At 40.9% G+C, this 17,791-nt stretch overlaps 1 protein-coding gene across 1 annotated transcript; it reads right to left on the bottom strand.

The window, feature by feature from the left end:
- Positions 1-832: 832 nt before the first annotated feature.
- Positions 833-17,464, bottom strand: lmcd1 (LIM and cysteine-rich domains 1). Its single transcript, XM_062544827.1, has 6 exons — positions 17,172-17,464; positions 11,020-11,108; positions 8,296-8,551; positions 5,144-5,497; positions 3,029-3,244; positions 833-2,799 (listed from the first exon to the last, which is right to left on the bottom strand). The coding sequence occupies exons 1-6, from the start codon at positions 17,196-17,198 to the stop codon at positions 2,665-2,667; spliced, it is 1,077 nt and encodes a 358-aa protein (XP_062400811.1). The 5' UTR covers positions 17,199-17,464; the 3' UTR covers positions 833-2,664.
- Positions 17,465-17,791: the final 327 nt, after the last annotated feature.

Below are 17,791 nucleotides of genomic sequence, written 5' to 3'. Positions count from 1 at the left end.
CAGCAATGGCGGGCCCGAGCACCCGGGTCTGCGACACAACATTTTGGAATCCAACAATGCACATACATAGTGCAGTGTTTCCCATATGTTCAGAGAAAACACCCTTGCAACTTTGGGCCAGCGGGCCGCTGCACTCAGAGCCAGAAAGCCACACAGCCTGGCGATGTAATGACTCAATTTACTGCACTACACACATACACACCAGGCATCAGCTGGAATAAGGAAGTGATGGAGATTCTCAGACATGTATCATGGCAGAGTCAACGAAACAGAAAGGCTCTCACCCCATGTAAGTCTACCAGATCGGGTAGCGGATCTGGAATGAGACAGAAAGAAACTGCAAATCTGACTTGTTCGACGTCGCAATACATCCTACTTTCATAAAACCATGCAAAATACTTTGTCTGTGGACATTGTTATTTGCTGGATAAATACTGTAATAGTGTGCGTGCGACAGAGGAAAAGACAGTTGCTTTAAGTGAGACCAGTAGGCCCTACTGGGTGTGTCTGCAGTGAGACATCTGTTCAGTTCAGTTGAGACAGGTTCAAACAAACAGGTATGAATACCTGCAACAATTAGACACTCACGTCATAAGCTGTCTGAACCAAAGATTGGAGGGTGCTATGCTCCAAGATCTTTGGTCTGCACTAGGCCTACTACAGGCGGAACAGTACATTACCTGCTCATGACTAGTAACAGCATATGAGAACAGCCTGTAGAAATAAATACTTGCAAACTTACTAATGAATAAATATTTACTTGAAACTGCAACAACTTGAAACAAAATGTAAAGAAAAATGTAAAACAATCATACATGTTATGACATTCCTGTAACAGATCAATAGTGCTCTAACATCTTTATTAGGGTAAGGATCACATAAATGCAAGAATGTGGTGGACTCTAGTTAAATGGCATGTTTACATATGGTACAACAGGACATACAATGTATTTAATGAGAACAATCTATTACAAACAATCAAGAGAGGATTCTGAGCGGATGAACTAATTAGTCACAACAGTGGACTGAACTGGTAACTTCAATACACAAAAACCTGCTATAAATTCCAGTATCAGATCGGCCATCTGGGGAAACAGAAACATAGCCATAATATTGTTCAAAAAAATATATATCTGAAAATCATTAATATAATGTTTTATAGCACTACAGCAACCAGGAAAAACATGGGCATCATAGGTAAGAAATCCTTACTTTTGTCAACAAAAATGTGGGAATGGTTTGCTTGTGCAGTATTTAGATTTTATATACAAACATTACAGTTAAATAAAAATTGCAGGTAGTATATGATGAATGCCCTCCAGTTAAAATGTGGCATTATTATTAGAAATACTTTGTGACAGAGAGATGTAGGGTCTGAATGAGCATGTCATTCCTGGCATATGCAGCAAATACCTAGAATTATAGAAAATAATACAACTGATGGAAAATGTATGGTCACCACACCACAGACAATGTGTCCTTCAGTTCAGCATTAAAATTTCAACTCAAGTTTATATGAAGTAAATTCATTACATAAATTGAGGTTGCATGTCCAGTTTGGGGATGGAACTGTGACACATACTGTAGTTTTGATGAGAAGACATTACTGGAAGTGAACTAAACGTACATTACATTTAGCAAACATTTTGGGCCCTACCTTACACCTGGTGCATCATGGAACACAGGCAACTCTCCTTGCTAGTTTACACCGGCGCAATGATCAAATTGCTATTTTAATGCCACTAAAATGCTAATGCCATTGACCAAGAAAAAACTGTGCAGTTCTTCACTTCTATTTTCAGAAGGCTCTATCAAGAGGAATAAGTGGTGAGAAATATCATTGGGTTAAGTCAGACAGTAGTGACTATATGTGACAAACAACTAAGAGTACGACTTTGTTTTGCTGTTGCCTACGAGTTCAAATAGGAGGTGTGGACGTGTGTCTACTGTACTCTGCTTTAGCAAAGCAAGCTTTAGTGGAATCCTGCTGTTCCATACACGGTCACGTGAGCAAGGAGCAGATTCCTTCTGCAGAGATGTGTTCACTCGTCACCTAAATACCAATGTGCCATTTGATTTGGAGCTCTTTGTACTTAAAGGTAATGGCAGAGGTCACTCTTATTGGTTTAATGGGTGTTACACACAAAACACACCAATGATTAATTAAGAAAAATTGAAGAACAATCCTTTTGAACTATGCACCTGGTGTCTGATCACTTACAGTATTCCGCTGTAGACTGGACACGCCCTAAATGCGCTTAAACCATGCGCATCAAACTGTGTCTGTTTTAGATCGTCAAAAAGGTTCTTTGACTGCATTTAACTACTATTTTAGCAGTATAATAGTAAGCAAAATTAAACATTAAAATGAAATGAACAGATCCTATAGCTAGATCCATAAGGTGCTCAAATGAACTATTGTATTGGCTATAGGCTAGAAGTTTTCTGTGGCTAGGATGGGTTTATTTGAAAGAATTTAAGAGGCGTTTGTAAGAGGCTGTTTTGCATTCAATGCATTAAACAGAGTCATGAATTGGATTTGGAATATGGGATATGGGATGGATATGTGAATGGATAATTGTTGATTAACAGGAGTTGTTCCAAAAATGTCTGAGTTGATAGGCTTTTTCAGATGGACACATCTACGTTTGTTTGAGCAGCCGTTCAGACAGGTCGAAGTTTTCTGTTGGCACAAGCACATGGAGTGTTGAGACTCTGACCACATTCCCAGCAACAGTAATGCTCTTTATGCCATAACTGGCCATCTTCTCCTTTATGATACAACTCAGAGAAAATCAGCTGTGGGTGAAGAGATAGGGAGATAAGAGTCAGGTTATAGCATATATTTTCAATTCAAAACACACATCATAAACATTAAGACACATTACCAAAGATTTTGAAATAAAACTACACTGTTTTCTCAGTTGCTTTTAACAACAGACTTCTTTTCAAATATCTGCATTTACAGGGGGGCTCAGTAAAACATTAGGCATTTACATCACAACACGCATGCCATTACGACTCCTACCTCATCACAACCAGGACAACGGGGTCGCTCACTCTGGCCATAGTGGCGTCCACACAGCAGTCTTCCACTCCTCCAGAAGTAGACCAGATCCACCAGCCCCTCCCCACACTCTGCACACACAAAGCAGGTGGGGTGCCACAGCTTCTGGTAGCCAGCCCTCTCAGCATACACGACCGGACTGTCCTCTGCTGCCAGCTCCCCACAGCCACTGCACCTCTGGCAAGAAACACAGCAGCACACTTACAAACACAGACATACATATACACACAAACACACACACACACACACACACACACACACACACACTAGGCATACACGTAACCTTCAAGACAAATTAGCGATTGCTACACACTTTCAAATGCCCTTACACAACATACACACCCAAAGTTCTGTATTTCATTACTGACCCCTCAGGAGATATAACCAAACCCATATCACCACAAAAAAATAATAACATTAATAATAATACAACCAGAATTACCAAGTTGCAATGGTACAGTATGCCTCTACACAGAATTTCTGGTTGACGAAGATGTGTGTGATGAGGCAAATAATACATAATACAAAGATTATGATCTTATTATAGAGTTGAAAGGAATCTAACCAGCTGATATTTTAGTCCAAGTGAATGTTCATACCAAACAATGAGCTTCAAGGCATTCTAGAGATAGTGTTAACCAGAGAGGTACACAGTGACCTTGAGTTTTGACCTTGAAAGTCGAATCAGATCATCTCAAAGTCCAATTAAAGTCCATTCCTACAATATTTGAAGCACGTGCCTCAAGGTATTTTTGACTTTCATGGTCACAGTGACCTTGAATTTCACCTCCACGACCTCCAAAACTTAATCGATTCATCTTTGAGTCACATACAGACAAACTGAAAGATAATTCCTATGGCCACGGCTGTCGCCAGTGCGGAGGAATAATGAGAGACTATTGAAAGACTACTCCCACTCTCCAACACTGAGATGATGTGAGCAGGTAATGTGACCTGTTATCTTTTCTTATCTAAATATAACCACAGAGTAGAGATTATTGTACAAAGCACACATGAACACAATGCTACAGTAAATTGTGTGTGTGGCATGACCTTGAGGTGAAGACAAAAAAGAGGAAGAGAGATACCTAGAGATACTAAGTATTGCATTTTCAGTTCAAGCAGTATATTAAATGAGAGCATAAACGTGTGTTATGGGTGTTATGGGTGATTTAGAGTAAGTTGTTTGTATGCACAATTCAATTCAATTCAATTCAATTCAATTCAAAAAAACATTATTTATCCCCGAGGGGCAATTTCTCCATGCAGGCATAGTGACTTAAATAAGACGCACAACATATAAGACAAATAAGACAAGACAAAGGGAGAACAGGACAGACAAGGATGTGTGTGTGTGGGTCCCAGTCTCCTAGTCCCAGGAGAGAGAGGAGGAGGGGGCTGGGAGCATATTTAAGTTCAGAAGGCGAATAGCCTCAAAGGTAAAAGTAGCCTTCCTCCTGTTGGTCCTAGCAAGAGGACAGCGCAGACGCCTGCCAGAGGGGAGCGTACCCACTGTATGTTCCCCAGGTCCTATGTTCCCCGGGTCCTATGTTCCCTACTTTGTATGGGACCGGGGAACATACTGTAGGACCCTTTTTTTCTTAAATTTTAGAAAGGATCCTATGTTCCCCACTTTTCCCAAAAAGGGTCCTATGTTCCCCGGTATGTATTGAAACCGGGGAACATAGGACCCTTTTGGGGGAAAATGGGGAACATAGGACCCGGGGAACATAGAGATGACCCCTGCCAGGGGGCAGCCATTCAAAAACTCTGTGTAAGACATGCGTAGAGTCTTCTAAGATGGAGTTGGCTTTTCTTAGGGTTGCCTTGTCATGCAGTGAGGTCAGAGACTGAAGAGGGTGGCCAATGATTTTAGAGAATGTGTGCACAATGCTCTGGAGGTGTTTCTTGTTTATGATCAATAGAGAGTGAAACCAGCATATCGATGAGAAAATCAGTATACTTTCAATAAAGGAGGTGTAAGAAATATTGAGAAGTGTGTGTATGTGTGTGTGTGTGTGTGTGTGTGTGTGTGTGTGTGTGAGTGTGAGAAAGAGAGAAGTAGGGCAGACTCACATATTCCCTTTTCTTCTCACTCTTGTCTGAGGTGCCGTTGGTGATGGGCTGTATGGTGTGAGCTGGATCTGCAGGAGACTGAGCCTTCTCCTGAGCCTTCTCCTGAGCCTTCTCCTGAGCCTTCTCCCTCTCCCCAGGCAGAGCTACCTCCCCCACACCCAACACCTGCTCCTTAAAGTTCTTCACAAAGGTGACCATGGCCTGCAGCTCTGCATCAGATAGGCTGTGGCAGTGCACAGGATCATGATCATGGAGAGGGAGTTGCCTCACCAACTGCCTGCGGCGATGCATGGCTCCCTCTGTGCCAGCCACTGGACGCCTGTCCTCAGGGAGCAGCTCCATGTACTGCATGGCCTTGTGCAGAGAGCAGGGGACACAGGCGGAGAGAGACACACGGGGGTGAGCGATCAAACACTACAGTGGTCAAATTCAACAATTATACATAAGGCCATCGGGCATCTGCATTTGTTCTTCAACAAATTGGTAATGACGGATAAAAGTGATTATGCGAGAGGTGAGGTGCACATATGAAGCACAGCTGAAGACGTACTGTCACCAGATGTAAGCATGCAACTCCTCTGTAGGATATATGTCCTTAGGTTTTTTATTCAGTCATTCCAACATTATCATTGTTCATATTATTTCGCAGCAGAACCATGTCTACAGCCATAATAGGAACAGATCCCACATTTTTACCATAGGTCCCAAATGAATGCCAGAGTTCACAACAAAAAACAATTGTCCATAGTGGGTGCTATTTCAATTTGTGTTAATTTCTCCGGAACCGTATGGAATTGTTCACAAATTATTCTTACCATTTGTACCTTCAGATCACCAGCATCTAATGAACCCACCACACCCATTTTTTGGGACCTATGTCCTATAACAGTTCTATTACCATGACCATATTGTAAGGGTCCAATCCCACTCAAACTTGATACACACAATCAGTACTACATTCTCTGGATGCACACCAACATTCTCACAATTTGATCCATAGGGGGTGCTACAGCCCCCACCATCATTCTGCTAAAGGGCATTTCTGCCATTTTGCTTGAACCAGAGTTCTGTCCTGATGCATCCTGCCCTTTGGGTCCCACAGGGCCACCAGAAACAGCAGCACTAACACCTAGTGCTTAGGGCTCAGGCCTGGGCACAATACATGACAACGCTGTGCTAAAATAAGACCAGTGACAGCCATGTCTTTGAAATGGAAAAGGTCAGAGGCCTGGCTCCCAACAGAATAAGGACAGGACACACATTCCTCTTTATCCAAACGTTGGGCCCACATCCATCATTCAAGCAGCCCTATGTTTGAACAGGACACTTTGGGGACATGATACAAACTTGATATGATGTTTTTCAATTGCTAATAAACGTCAACATATGTGCTGTTTTTTTAACCAATAGTTATGTAATACTTATGGATAACCAGGCTATTTGACATGTTGAACTCATTTTGTTATGGAATTAGTTTATTCATTCAGATCCATAGCCTAAATCAAAGAATCAAATCAGCAATAGCTTTATGTACAAAATGTTGCTGGTCTGATTTTGTAATGACTCTTTTCAGAAACAATAAAATATATCCATCCATATCCAAATATAGCCATCTGAGCCATGCATGTGTGTGTTCCTATCAGACAAGCCCATTATCCCTCACCAAAATGTAGCCTATCGACAAGCAAGCTTGTAGTGGTTGGCAACAGTGGATTTCTTAAGTCTTGTGAATTTAAGTGATAACTGTATAATCCTACTACTGTAACGTAATAATGAGCACAACAACCACTGAAAGCCACTGAATTGAAATTGTGGGATTAGTCATGTTTAATGTATCAACGTTTTCAAATCAGGGCTAATCTAAATTAGATATTTTATACAATTTCCTTCTGGATTATTCTCTGTTAGAAGATTACAGACTGCAAAAGCATTTTTCTCCATCTCGTTTTTTGTTGGGGAGATGGAAGAGGCTGTAAAGTAAAGGATTCAGGCTCCTCAGTTTCTTCACAAAATTGACTGGGATCTTCTTGATGAACTATTCTTATTCCAACGACGTCTGTTGCTTGCTAGACATTAAAAATCTCATAATGTGGGGGTTTTAAATACCTTGTCATATTTTGTGTGTTTAGACAAGTTGAGTACAATCTACAAGATGTGCATGTTTAATTAATAGCCCTGATAATTGATAATTCTGTGTCGATATCAGACGCGATATAGCCTGATCATTTCCGTATTATGCATATTGATTTTATATTAAAGGAAAGATCCAGAGTTAAAACAACCTGGGGTCTGTGTATGGATGACAAGGAGTTAAAACTGTAATTTGGGAGCAAGACCATTGTTTGCATTAGTAACTAAATAATTTCTAGTATGTAGTAGCAGGCATGGAGCCACATCAAAATAAATTACTATTTTCAAACCAATGACCAGGCTCGAAATAGCCTTATACTTCAGTCAGTGGTAGTGTGTATTGGGTCCCTAAAGACAAATCAAAGCTTGAAGGTGTACAAAGAGGTCATAACAAGGGCTGAATACGAAGGCAGCACATTGTCTTACATTGTGTACCGGTAGCGTCAAATCAGTGGGTGTATTTGACTTTGACTGTTTGTAAGAATTATCCATGTCTGCAAGAAGTCGAATCCACCAACATCCACTGCTGGATGGATGTGAACAACTTGGACTGTTGCATCTTACCGTAACCACAGAGCTCCACACAGCGGAGGTCTCATGCCTGGGTCACTTGGCAGGCAACAGTTCATCACCATGTACAGACGTCTTCACCTCTCCCATAGACTCAAGTGAAGTCCACTTTGATTTGAATAAGGCCATCTTGTTCAGTGACCACTACACAACGTGCCAGCATCCCTCAAAACTAGATGGAAACATTGAGTCATAGACTCTTTATTGATTGATGCATTTATCCAATCCAATTGATCTTGGAGGAAAAGCCATCAGCCACGTGTGATTAAAAAGTCAGGGCTGGACCTTATTGTTCAAATCTCAGCAATTCCCCCTGTGTTTTGGTGTAATTCCTTTTGCAACAAAATTCCCTTTGCACTACAACATATCCTTGTATAACAGTTTGCTGAGAATGCCCAAAAAATGATCTTAAGCCTTGTATCTTATCCAGTGGGTATCTTGTTAACTCTTACCAGTTTCTGTGTGAGGCCTGGAGGGGCCCAATCATAGGTGATCGTGTTGAAGGTGGGGTCTTTGCGTGACACCACTGGGTTGGTGATGATCATGCGGTTGCGCTTATACACACGCAAACCATCGCCACCCTTGACCTTGGCTGTGAGGTGACTGTATTGAGAGTCTGCCAGCAAGCCACCCATCTTCCTGTCATCCTCCAAGTCAGAGTTAGGGGCATGTTCTTCTTGGCTGCAGTGGCATACTATGCAGGCTTTCCTGAAACAGCACAGAGTCATTCAGTTTACCCACATTTTCTTCAGTAGCAGACAAAAAATGAGCCTCTTTTTGATGCCAACACAGTGTGCTTGCAATCTGTTGGCAACTTAATTTGTGTTCACAAAATAGTTTGACTGGCAGTTGATTGGTTCACTACGAATGTATTTGAAGTGTAAAAAGGCGCTACCAAGGGTCAAACAAATCGAATTTTATCAATTGTAGGCGACAACATGATTGCACTCTTAATTGGCAACAGCATGAGAACAGCCTGGGTCATTTCATATATAAATTCAATTTTAGGGAAATTATTGGCATGTTATGGAGTGTGGTAAAAACAAACAAGCAGTAGTTACATTCTTATCTTGAGTGAAGTTGATTTTGCAGTTGAACTGAAGTGAGACCAGTTACTAGAGTTTTGTGAAATCTAAATGTTGTCCCATTCCTGTCCGATATAGAATTTAAGCTGCTCAATTAGTCTAGTCTCTCTTCTTGATCATGTTTTATATTATGCACTCGATTTGACAGGTCTGGACTGAGGACAGGCCAGTTGGCACCTGGACTCTTTTTCTACGGAAGAACTGTTTAAATATGTGCAGAAATAATTTTGCCATTATTTTCCTGAAAAAGACATTGGCTGGCAGTACATGTTGCTCATAACTGGTGTACAGCATTCAGAATTGATTGTGCCTGGCCAGATGTGCAAGATGCCCATGCCATAGGCACTAATGCACCTCCACACCATCATAGATGCTGGATATTGATGGAGCACAAGTTGGATAAGTTGGATAGATAGATACACCCTCCCCTCTTTAGCCCAGAGTCCATGATTTCAAAAAAGAATGATACATTTTGCTTGCTCTACCCACAGGATCGTTTCCCACTTTACATCAGTCCATTCTAAATGAGCTCAGGCCCAGATAATGTATCATACCTACAGTATATCATGTCTAAATACAATTTCTTATTTTGCATGGTAAAGTTTACACTAGCTTTTGTGAATTGAGTATCAAACGGTACTCATAGACAATCATGGTTATATGACATTTTCCTGAGTCCATACAATGAGAAACAGGTCTGTTTTTACACAGTGCCATCCAATGGTGGTCCAAAACACCACGGTCATCCAATAATGTTTTTCTTGCTGGTCCCGTTTTAATTATGTCATGTACTATAGATGATGAAATACCTAAATTCTTTGCAATTTCATGTTAAAGGTTCACTATGCAAGATTTTAACCTTTACAAAGTCAATTTGATGGGATACAAACTAGTAGGAGGCAATCGTCCACCTAGCATAGCTATAGAGCATAGACATAGCGAGTCGCTACCGAGAGATCAACCAATTTCACCATCAACTGCAACTTCAAGAATGATGGCCCGACAAATCTTGCAAGAATTGCAAGACATTACCTTGTTAGTAAATATACAAGTAAAATAAGTATATTGCGACTAGAGAGAGCTCTACAGTTGCCAAAACTACCTGAACCTGCAGTGTATCTTTAATAAGCATTATTGTTATATTGTTTCATCTGCCCACACAGGTTTACAGAGTGATGAATACCTCCACATCTTTACTTCTGAGAGACTCTCTGGGATGCTCTTTTTATACCCAATAATGGTGCCATTTGCCCTAATTAGTTGTGAAATATCCCTCCTTACACAACTTTTTCAAGCGTTTTGTTGTCCCTGACCCAATGTTTTTTGACATCAAATCCAAAATGAGCATAATATATTTACCATTGACCAAATTTTTCATTTTTGCCGTTAAATATGGGTTTACAAGATTTGCATCATCACATTCGGTATTTATTTGTATTTTACACAACGTCCAGTTGTCCCAACTTTTTCTGATTTGAGGTTGCATTACATTGTCAATTATCCCTTGAAAGGTATATGTAACAAGTAACTGTTCTCAGAATTAGCTAATATACCATGTAGATTCATTCTCTGAAAGCTATGTCATTCATGCCAGATAGGTAGGAATTTGCTAAATATCCCTACATCAGTCAATTTTAAAGTAACACTAAAGAGTATTTGTACCATAAAATAATGTTCCCAAAGTAATTTCAGTGGTTCATCAATTCGTAAAAGAGTGAGCGGCACTTCTGCATACGTGTCACGGCCCTCTATCGGCTATAACCGCACTTCTGTATGTAAGTTTACCAGATTGGGTAGCAGTTCTGTAGTATGATGGAATGAGACATAAGAAACTACAAATTTGACTTGCTTCAATGTCGCAATCATACCTTCATAAATGCAACATACTCTACCTTGTCTGTGGACATCATTATTTGCTGGATAAATAAATAGTGTTTGTGCAACAGAGGAAAAGTGCTTTAGTGTTGCTTTATAGCATTTGGAAATAACAGAGTTGGCCACAATAGCTGCCATGAGGAATGCAACGACACATTCTCCAAACGTGAAAGAAACATTGGTTTTCTACATGTTTTAGCAAGGACAAAAAATTACCTCCAGGAATGCGGTTGAAATCCAGGACAGACCCCTTTACACGTCAGGCACATCATGGCCCCACCAACTGTAGACTGTCCCACTGACATCTAGATAGCAATAGAAAAACAAAACAGCCCACTGAATTGAGCATTTTTAACGTACACCAGATTGTGGGACATACTGTTGCTGGATTTGTTAAGGCAGGGATCACTGTTGTGCTAATAAATTCTAATATGGTTACCTCACATGAAAATAGAGAGTCCTATTTTGGCAATCAAAAGCCCATGGTCTGAAGCTGGTGTAAGTGCCTTTCGGGAATGTCCAAGTCCACTTTTGCCAGACTGACGGCAGAATAAATGATCAGACACCAGACGCATGGTTCAGAAGGTTTGTACTTAAGGTTCTTAATCAATCATGGGAGTGATGTGGGCAGGCCATCTCCCATTGCCTATGAGTCATGAGAGTGCATGTAACATGGCATTGCTATTATGATGAGATGAAATGCTTCTCTGCACAAGGAGTCCGCTTGCAAGCACGGCCATCTATGCAACAGATGGATTTCACCAAAACTTGATTAGCTGAAAAGTGTGTGTGTGTGTGTGTGTGTGAGACAAGCAGAGGATACATGTGCTGTTCACCTTGGCATTGGTTTCATAAGCAATGACAAGTCTTTTACTGTCATAATACTGACTGATAAGGGGTTCAAATGTAGCTAAAAAAAGTCCAATTGACATTCAGATGAGTGAATGAAGATCCCGAGGACTTCAGCACACCAGCACATTCTTTGCATTGCATTGCCAGGGACGCGTTGTTATGATCTCAACACTAGGCAGATCACAAGCTACAGTAGACTTCTTGGCATATTTCACTTTAGACTAGGTTTTACTTGAGCTGTTTTCAGACATGACCTGCGGACTATGTCCGTACAATTAGGTCTGGATCTCAAACGGACTCGAGTGCTGAAACTTGAACCTCACAAACATTGCACAGGTGGGAGTTATCCATAGAGCCAAGGAATGAAGTAATATATTGTCAGGATATGACAATGTAGCCTGATTACCATCGACTTTCAAAGGCTCTGCGAGACTTTAGTCTGACCAACAGCCTGTGCTAACACGGTTTCTTGCCAGCGCTGGTTGACCCGCCTCCTTTAAGTGCCTCGATTTGCTACTGGTAGATGTCAGAAAGCGGATTGCCGAGTTTAAACCAATAACAACACTCTTTCCTCTGCCTTGAACACGCCTCTACCCAGAGCCGTTGGAGCTGCTCAAAGTTGATTGGTTCTCGACCAAAGGGGGCAGTTCCGCAGATTTCGGGAACTCAGAAATCCTTCTCAATGAGCAGTTGACCAGACCAGCAGCAAAAGCCTGAAGGCGTTGCGTCACTGGGAGGGCGTGCCAGGCTAATGACAATGTATCAATCAATAATGATGATTAATAATGCTAATATGGAAGATGATTGATTGGTTGAACAAAAAGAAGGTATTTTTATTTTTACTTATATTCCCATAAAAGGACAAAATGTGGGGGGTGCTGTGGCACAACTGGCTACAGTGTCCATACCACATTTGGGTCCAGGTGCCCATGGGGCCCCGGGTTGGAGTCCTGATCCCACCCCATCTCTCCCTCTCTCTCCCTTCCTGTCTCTCTTTTCACTGCCCTGTCACAATAAAGGCAGAAGGGGCAACATGTTTCCATCCCCAAGATGCACTTGCAATAAGAATATAACATCGTTCCTGTGTATAACTGAAATAATTCTGCATCAATTAAAACATATATGAATATTATATTCCATTTCTGATCATAGATAGAAAGTTACAAACTTGGTGAGGTCTCCGCAAATAGAATACCTTAGATAATGTACTGTAGCTTTGATGCTGATGAGCCTCCTCAGTTTTATACTTTGGAACAATAGAGTTAGAATCCAAGATTCTCTCCAGCTGATCCTTTAAAAGTCATACCAGTTCATCCATTGCCCTTGTTGTGCTTAAGAAGCCTTTGCTACTCATCAAGTTTCCTCTTCTTACCTTGCCTACGCCATCCTTTCCAACTGTCCAAATTACCCCTGCTCTTCAGCTCTGCCGAATTATGTCCCTGTGCTGTTTGACAAAACTGTTTTACAACGACTGTCAGTGGTCTAGATCAGGGATCATTTTTCAGCCCAAGCGCCGCTTGGCTGAGAGAGACACTGAGTGTGGACCCCCACCCCACAGTCACAGATTTTGTCGTTTTGCATTTGACGTACATTTTCTTCAGACCAAGCTTCCCAAAAGTTACCAGAAGGATTTTTGATTTTCGAAAGCGTTTGCCTGTCATAGCCAAACGAAATTGGTGGCGTAGCTGGCAAACAGGAAGTAGATCATATCTCAAGAACACTTTCACGTATCTACACCAAACTTAGTACATGAACTTGAGACTTCAGTGTGAGGAAGCAGAAGGAATGTTGTGCCTGTTGAGGCCAAAGGGGGCACTGCAATTAGCCAAGGTATTTTAGCATTTTGGATGTTGCGTTAATGCACATAACCTTTAAAGCAACACTAAAGATGTTTTTGTACCTTAAAATAATGTTTCCAAAATCATTTCAGTAGTTCATCAACTCGTAACAGGGTGAACGGCACTTCTGCTTTCACTTCGCGGTCCTCTATCGGCTATAACCGCACTATGTAACTTTACGAGGTGGGGTAGTGTATCTGTAGTTCGATGAAATGAGACATCAGAAACAACAAATTTGACTTGCTTCGATGTCGCAATACATCATACTTTCATAAAATCATGCAACATATTCTTGTCTGTTATTTGCTGGATAAACAAATAGCGTGTGTGCGACAGAGGAAAAGTGCTTTAGTGTTGCTTTAAGCCGTATGTGTGAGCTGAATTCAACTCACCCTACGACATCAATTTCCGCTAGAATGGACTTGGATATATTTTTTAATTTTAGCGAAAGCGAAACTAAAACATTTTCACAGGTCACAATTTTTGTCCAATCTTCATGAAACTTGACATAGATGATCTTAAGATCACGTGTCACAAAAGTTACCAGAGGGAGTTTTGATTCACCCATCACAGGCAATTGAAATCAGCTGCAAAGCCACCAAACAGAAAGAGAGATCATATCTCAGCAACACTTTCATTAATCAGAACAAAAGTTGGTACAGGGACTCGGGACTCCATCGTTTGGTGCCCTTTGACCTCTAAGGGGCGCTGCAACTAAGAAGAATGCATTTTGCTTTTTCGGACGTGCCTTATGCAAGTAACCTTTGATCCATATGGCTGATGTTGAAAGATCAGCCATAGTTGGAAAGATCAGGAACAGTTGGAAATCTTAGATTAAGTCAACTTCAACACACCATATCTCCCTTTCTGCTCCAGTTGGTGAACCGCACCTGAATTCTAGTTTCTATCTGAACGATTTTAATACTTATGGGCAACGTTATGAGATCATCAAATCAGAGAACAACTAACATCTATTTTCATGTGCTAAGGTTGTTAAGACGACATTGTTTTTTTCAGTCAACTATCATTGCTCCATTAACATTGAATGGAATTTAGCGTTTTGCTAACAAAGATACCGTAAGTTGGAAGTTGTCTGTTGTCCTAGTTGCCCTGTGTCTCACCTGGTTGCCTTTGCTGACAACATTGCCCAAATAACTGCCTTGTGCATCATCAGCTTTACAGTTAGTCATTACCATTTTAGTTAAGGAGGGAAAATGAAATCTCTCATAGTGCCTGACCTTGGTGAGCAGCATAGAGCTTATCTATTCTGGGTAGTCTATGATGTAGCATAGCTAAATTGTGTGCATGTTCCCTCTGTGATCACATGATTGCATAAAGACTAATGGGTAGCCTATGTGTTCTTTTATAAATGAATAGAAAACATCTTTTATAAGTTATCATTATGTTTATGTAACCTATTGGACCTGTTTAATTTTTGGAAGAGGAAAAAATGCTTCAGATGTAATCATTTGGCAGACCCAAGTGCCTCCATGGACTCCCTAGGGGTCGTGGACCCCAGGTTGAAGATCACTAGTCTAGATTATAACTGTCTTGAGTATGGACTGCCAAAGCTTTTATTTTCATGCCTATATTTCCTACAGCCTAAACAACATACTTCTATGAATGAATGTTTCTAATGTTGAGTCCTTGATCTAAAAAAACTGAAGTCTTGAAGCTATTTATAGTTTTAATGGGACATAAGCCAAGTCCTTTCCTCCAGTTGCAGGGAAGTTTTTTTGGTGTGAATGAGTTTGTAGTGGTGAGGAAGTGCCTAAAAAGATCAAACATTTGTCTGTCTCCTGGCCCATTTCCGAGGCAGTGGTGCAGTCAGGTGGGACTAAATAGGCGGCACAAGTCCACAACCCTACTTAATATTGTATTATGTTGCTTATATTTGCACAGTATAAGCCTCTGACAATCAATTTTACTTCCCTCTGCACTGTGAATGGAGAATGGAGCAGGTTGCAGGAGCTAGGTTTACATTCAAAACACACTAGTTACATCTATTCTAATAAAACTTGCACACGAGGGCCTGCCTTATGTACTGCACAACAATTTTCTTGTGCTTTTCCTAGGTTTATGTAAATAAAGACAAGTGTCATTCATAGTTCTGGCACAGGTACTTCTGAAAGTCCTCTAATATCTCTGTTATCAGGGAAGGGCACAGTACACAGGTCTGCTAGGCAACAACATGTTTGTCAACTGACAAGCAATTAGCTACTCCAATGAGATGCAACCCACTTGTTTCATACATACATCAACTCTCCAAATCCCCACAAATATAGAACAACACTTCACACAGTAGGCCTAAGAATAAAGAGGGCTGCTGAAAAGATGATAATCAAAATATCAGAGACAGATAGCTACAGACCTACAAAGAGGTGTCCATGACAATTAAACCCTCTTATAATCCCCATTCCAAAGCAGATATGTGCAAAGACCCTCGGGGATTCCTCCAGCCAAGCACATCCTCATGCCTATGCCTCTGTGAAAGTGTGCACTAAAGTGACTCTATTACACTGAGATGCAGTATGACCCCGTCAGATCCATTTTCCCCCTTCAAATTCAAACGAATTTCCCTGAGTAGCACTATTAGGCCTACAGTGTGGCAATTGAGCACTAAGACAGAGAGAGAGAGAGAGAGAGAGAGAGAGAGAGAGAGAGAGAGAGAGAGAGAGAGAGAGAGAGAGAGAGAGAGAGAGAGAGAGAATTCAAAGCAAATAAAAGAATGTTGATTTTGAGAGAGAGGGGGGGGGGGGTCTGGCCAGTTTAAATTTAGAACATGGATAAGACTTCAGACTTTTGCATTAAGTGCTTTACTAATTTCATGACGCAAATGCTTTAGCAGGTCACTGGCTGAGGGACAAGCAGGACATGAGGTAGGCTAGTCCATGGAGATCAGAGTTTGTTACTGTTCATAGCCTAGTTAGACTGCCACCACAGCAGTTCTAGTTAGCGGATAAACTGCCCCACACTTAATGTCGTGACCGAAGAGAAAATAGGCAATTAAGTCAGTGACCGGTCTATTTTCCTTTCATTCCTTCACTCCACCAGGCCAATGAGGTGTAGATGGGGTCCCGAATGTAATGCTAATTATAACAATATTAGGCAATCTCGCAATTTTGTAGGCCTACACTCAAACCGAAATGTGACTGTATAGGCTACGACCAATGCCAGCCACATAATTGTCTTTAGTTTAGTGCCGAATGGAAGCCATTATGTGAATCTATTAAACTATTTTGACGTGGCTACGTCTGAAATAAATAATAATGATAATAATAAAATATAAACAAGAAACCAACTCTGAACTTGGTTTTGGACTTGATTTCTAATCATAGACCAATTTATGAAACATAGTTGGCCTAGGCTAATTAAACTGTCGGGATGTTTACGGATCCAACAGCCTAATCTCCAATATGATTAGATCCATCGCGTATTGCAAAATCTGACATAAGCAGCATAGTCTAGGTCATCAAGGTGATTTTACGTGGGCTATGCCATTTTTCACTGTTGACATAGGCTAGGCTACCTGGTGTTACGACCATAGACAGTTACGACGGCCTCCTTGGTGAAATAGTTTATGGTTAGACACTTTTCAAATACCAGTGAAACAAAAACTCATTCACTCAAGGCAATTTTACGCAAGGTAATGCAGAGAATGTCGAGATTTTTACTCACTTTCTGTATTCCCGCGGACAGATCCATTGGTTACTTTGATTGTGGTCTAAAGTTTTGACTTTGTACAAAAGTAATCAGTCTGTAGCGATAGGTAGGTTAAGCTATGATTGTTTTCTGCCACACACATGCGTTGCACAAAGCTTATATAGCTTAAGAAACGAGGCGGGTAAAATGTCTCTCTAGTTCAGTCATCCAATTACAACAAAACATGGAGTTGCCAAACCAATAGATGGCTGGGTTTCTCCGCTCTAAGAACGTTTAATGTTTTAATGTTACAAATTGGGAACACCCAACCTCCCGAAAAAAAGACATGACATCACCCGTGGCCGTGAGTGAGTATGCGATACAAGCTGAAAAGAATGCACTGGTCGCATTCTTTGACATCAGCTACAGAATCATGGGAGGATGTTTCCTGTAATTTGACTCAACGCCTTTGTTTTGCCTTTTTAAGGAAGAGTAGAGTAAAAAATTTAATTTCAGGCTGAGATGCCTGTCCACCTTATTCATCAAAATCTGTCAGGGCAGCTCTGCTTTCAGAGGAAGCAGACACAGAATGGGAGAGAAGCTTAGTAATGAATGAATCATATAAGCATAGTCAGGTCTATTTAGATTGTACATAT

This window comes from Sardina pilchardus, chromosome 9, assembly GCF_963854185.1.
Source record: "Sardina pilchardus chromosome 9, fSarPil1.1, whole genome shotgun sequence".
Lineage (NCBI taxonomy): Eukaryota > Metazoa > Chordata > Actinopteri > Clupeiformes > Clupeidae > Sardina > Sardina pilchardus.
Note: the sequence above shows the minus strand (reverse complement) of the source record. Positions and strands in the feature narration are given on the sequence as shown.

Bases quoted from the DNA above. Each gene is read 5' to 3' on its own strand.
- lmcd1 (XM_062544827.1), bottom strand. From the start codon at position 17,198: ATGGATCTGTCCGCGGGAATACAGAAA. The intron at 11,109-17,171 runs GTGAGTAAAAAT...ATTGCTATCTAG, and splicing joins TGTCCGCGGGAATACAGAAA to ATGTCAGTGGGACAGTCTAC. The intron at 5,498-8,295 runs GTAAGAGTTAAC...TCTCTGCACAAG, and splicing joins CAGGCCTCACACAGAAACTG to GCCATGCAGTACATGGAGCT.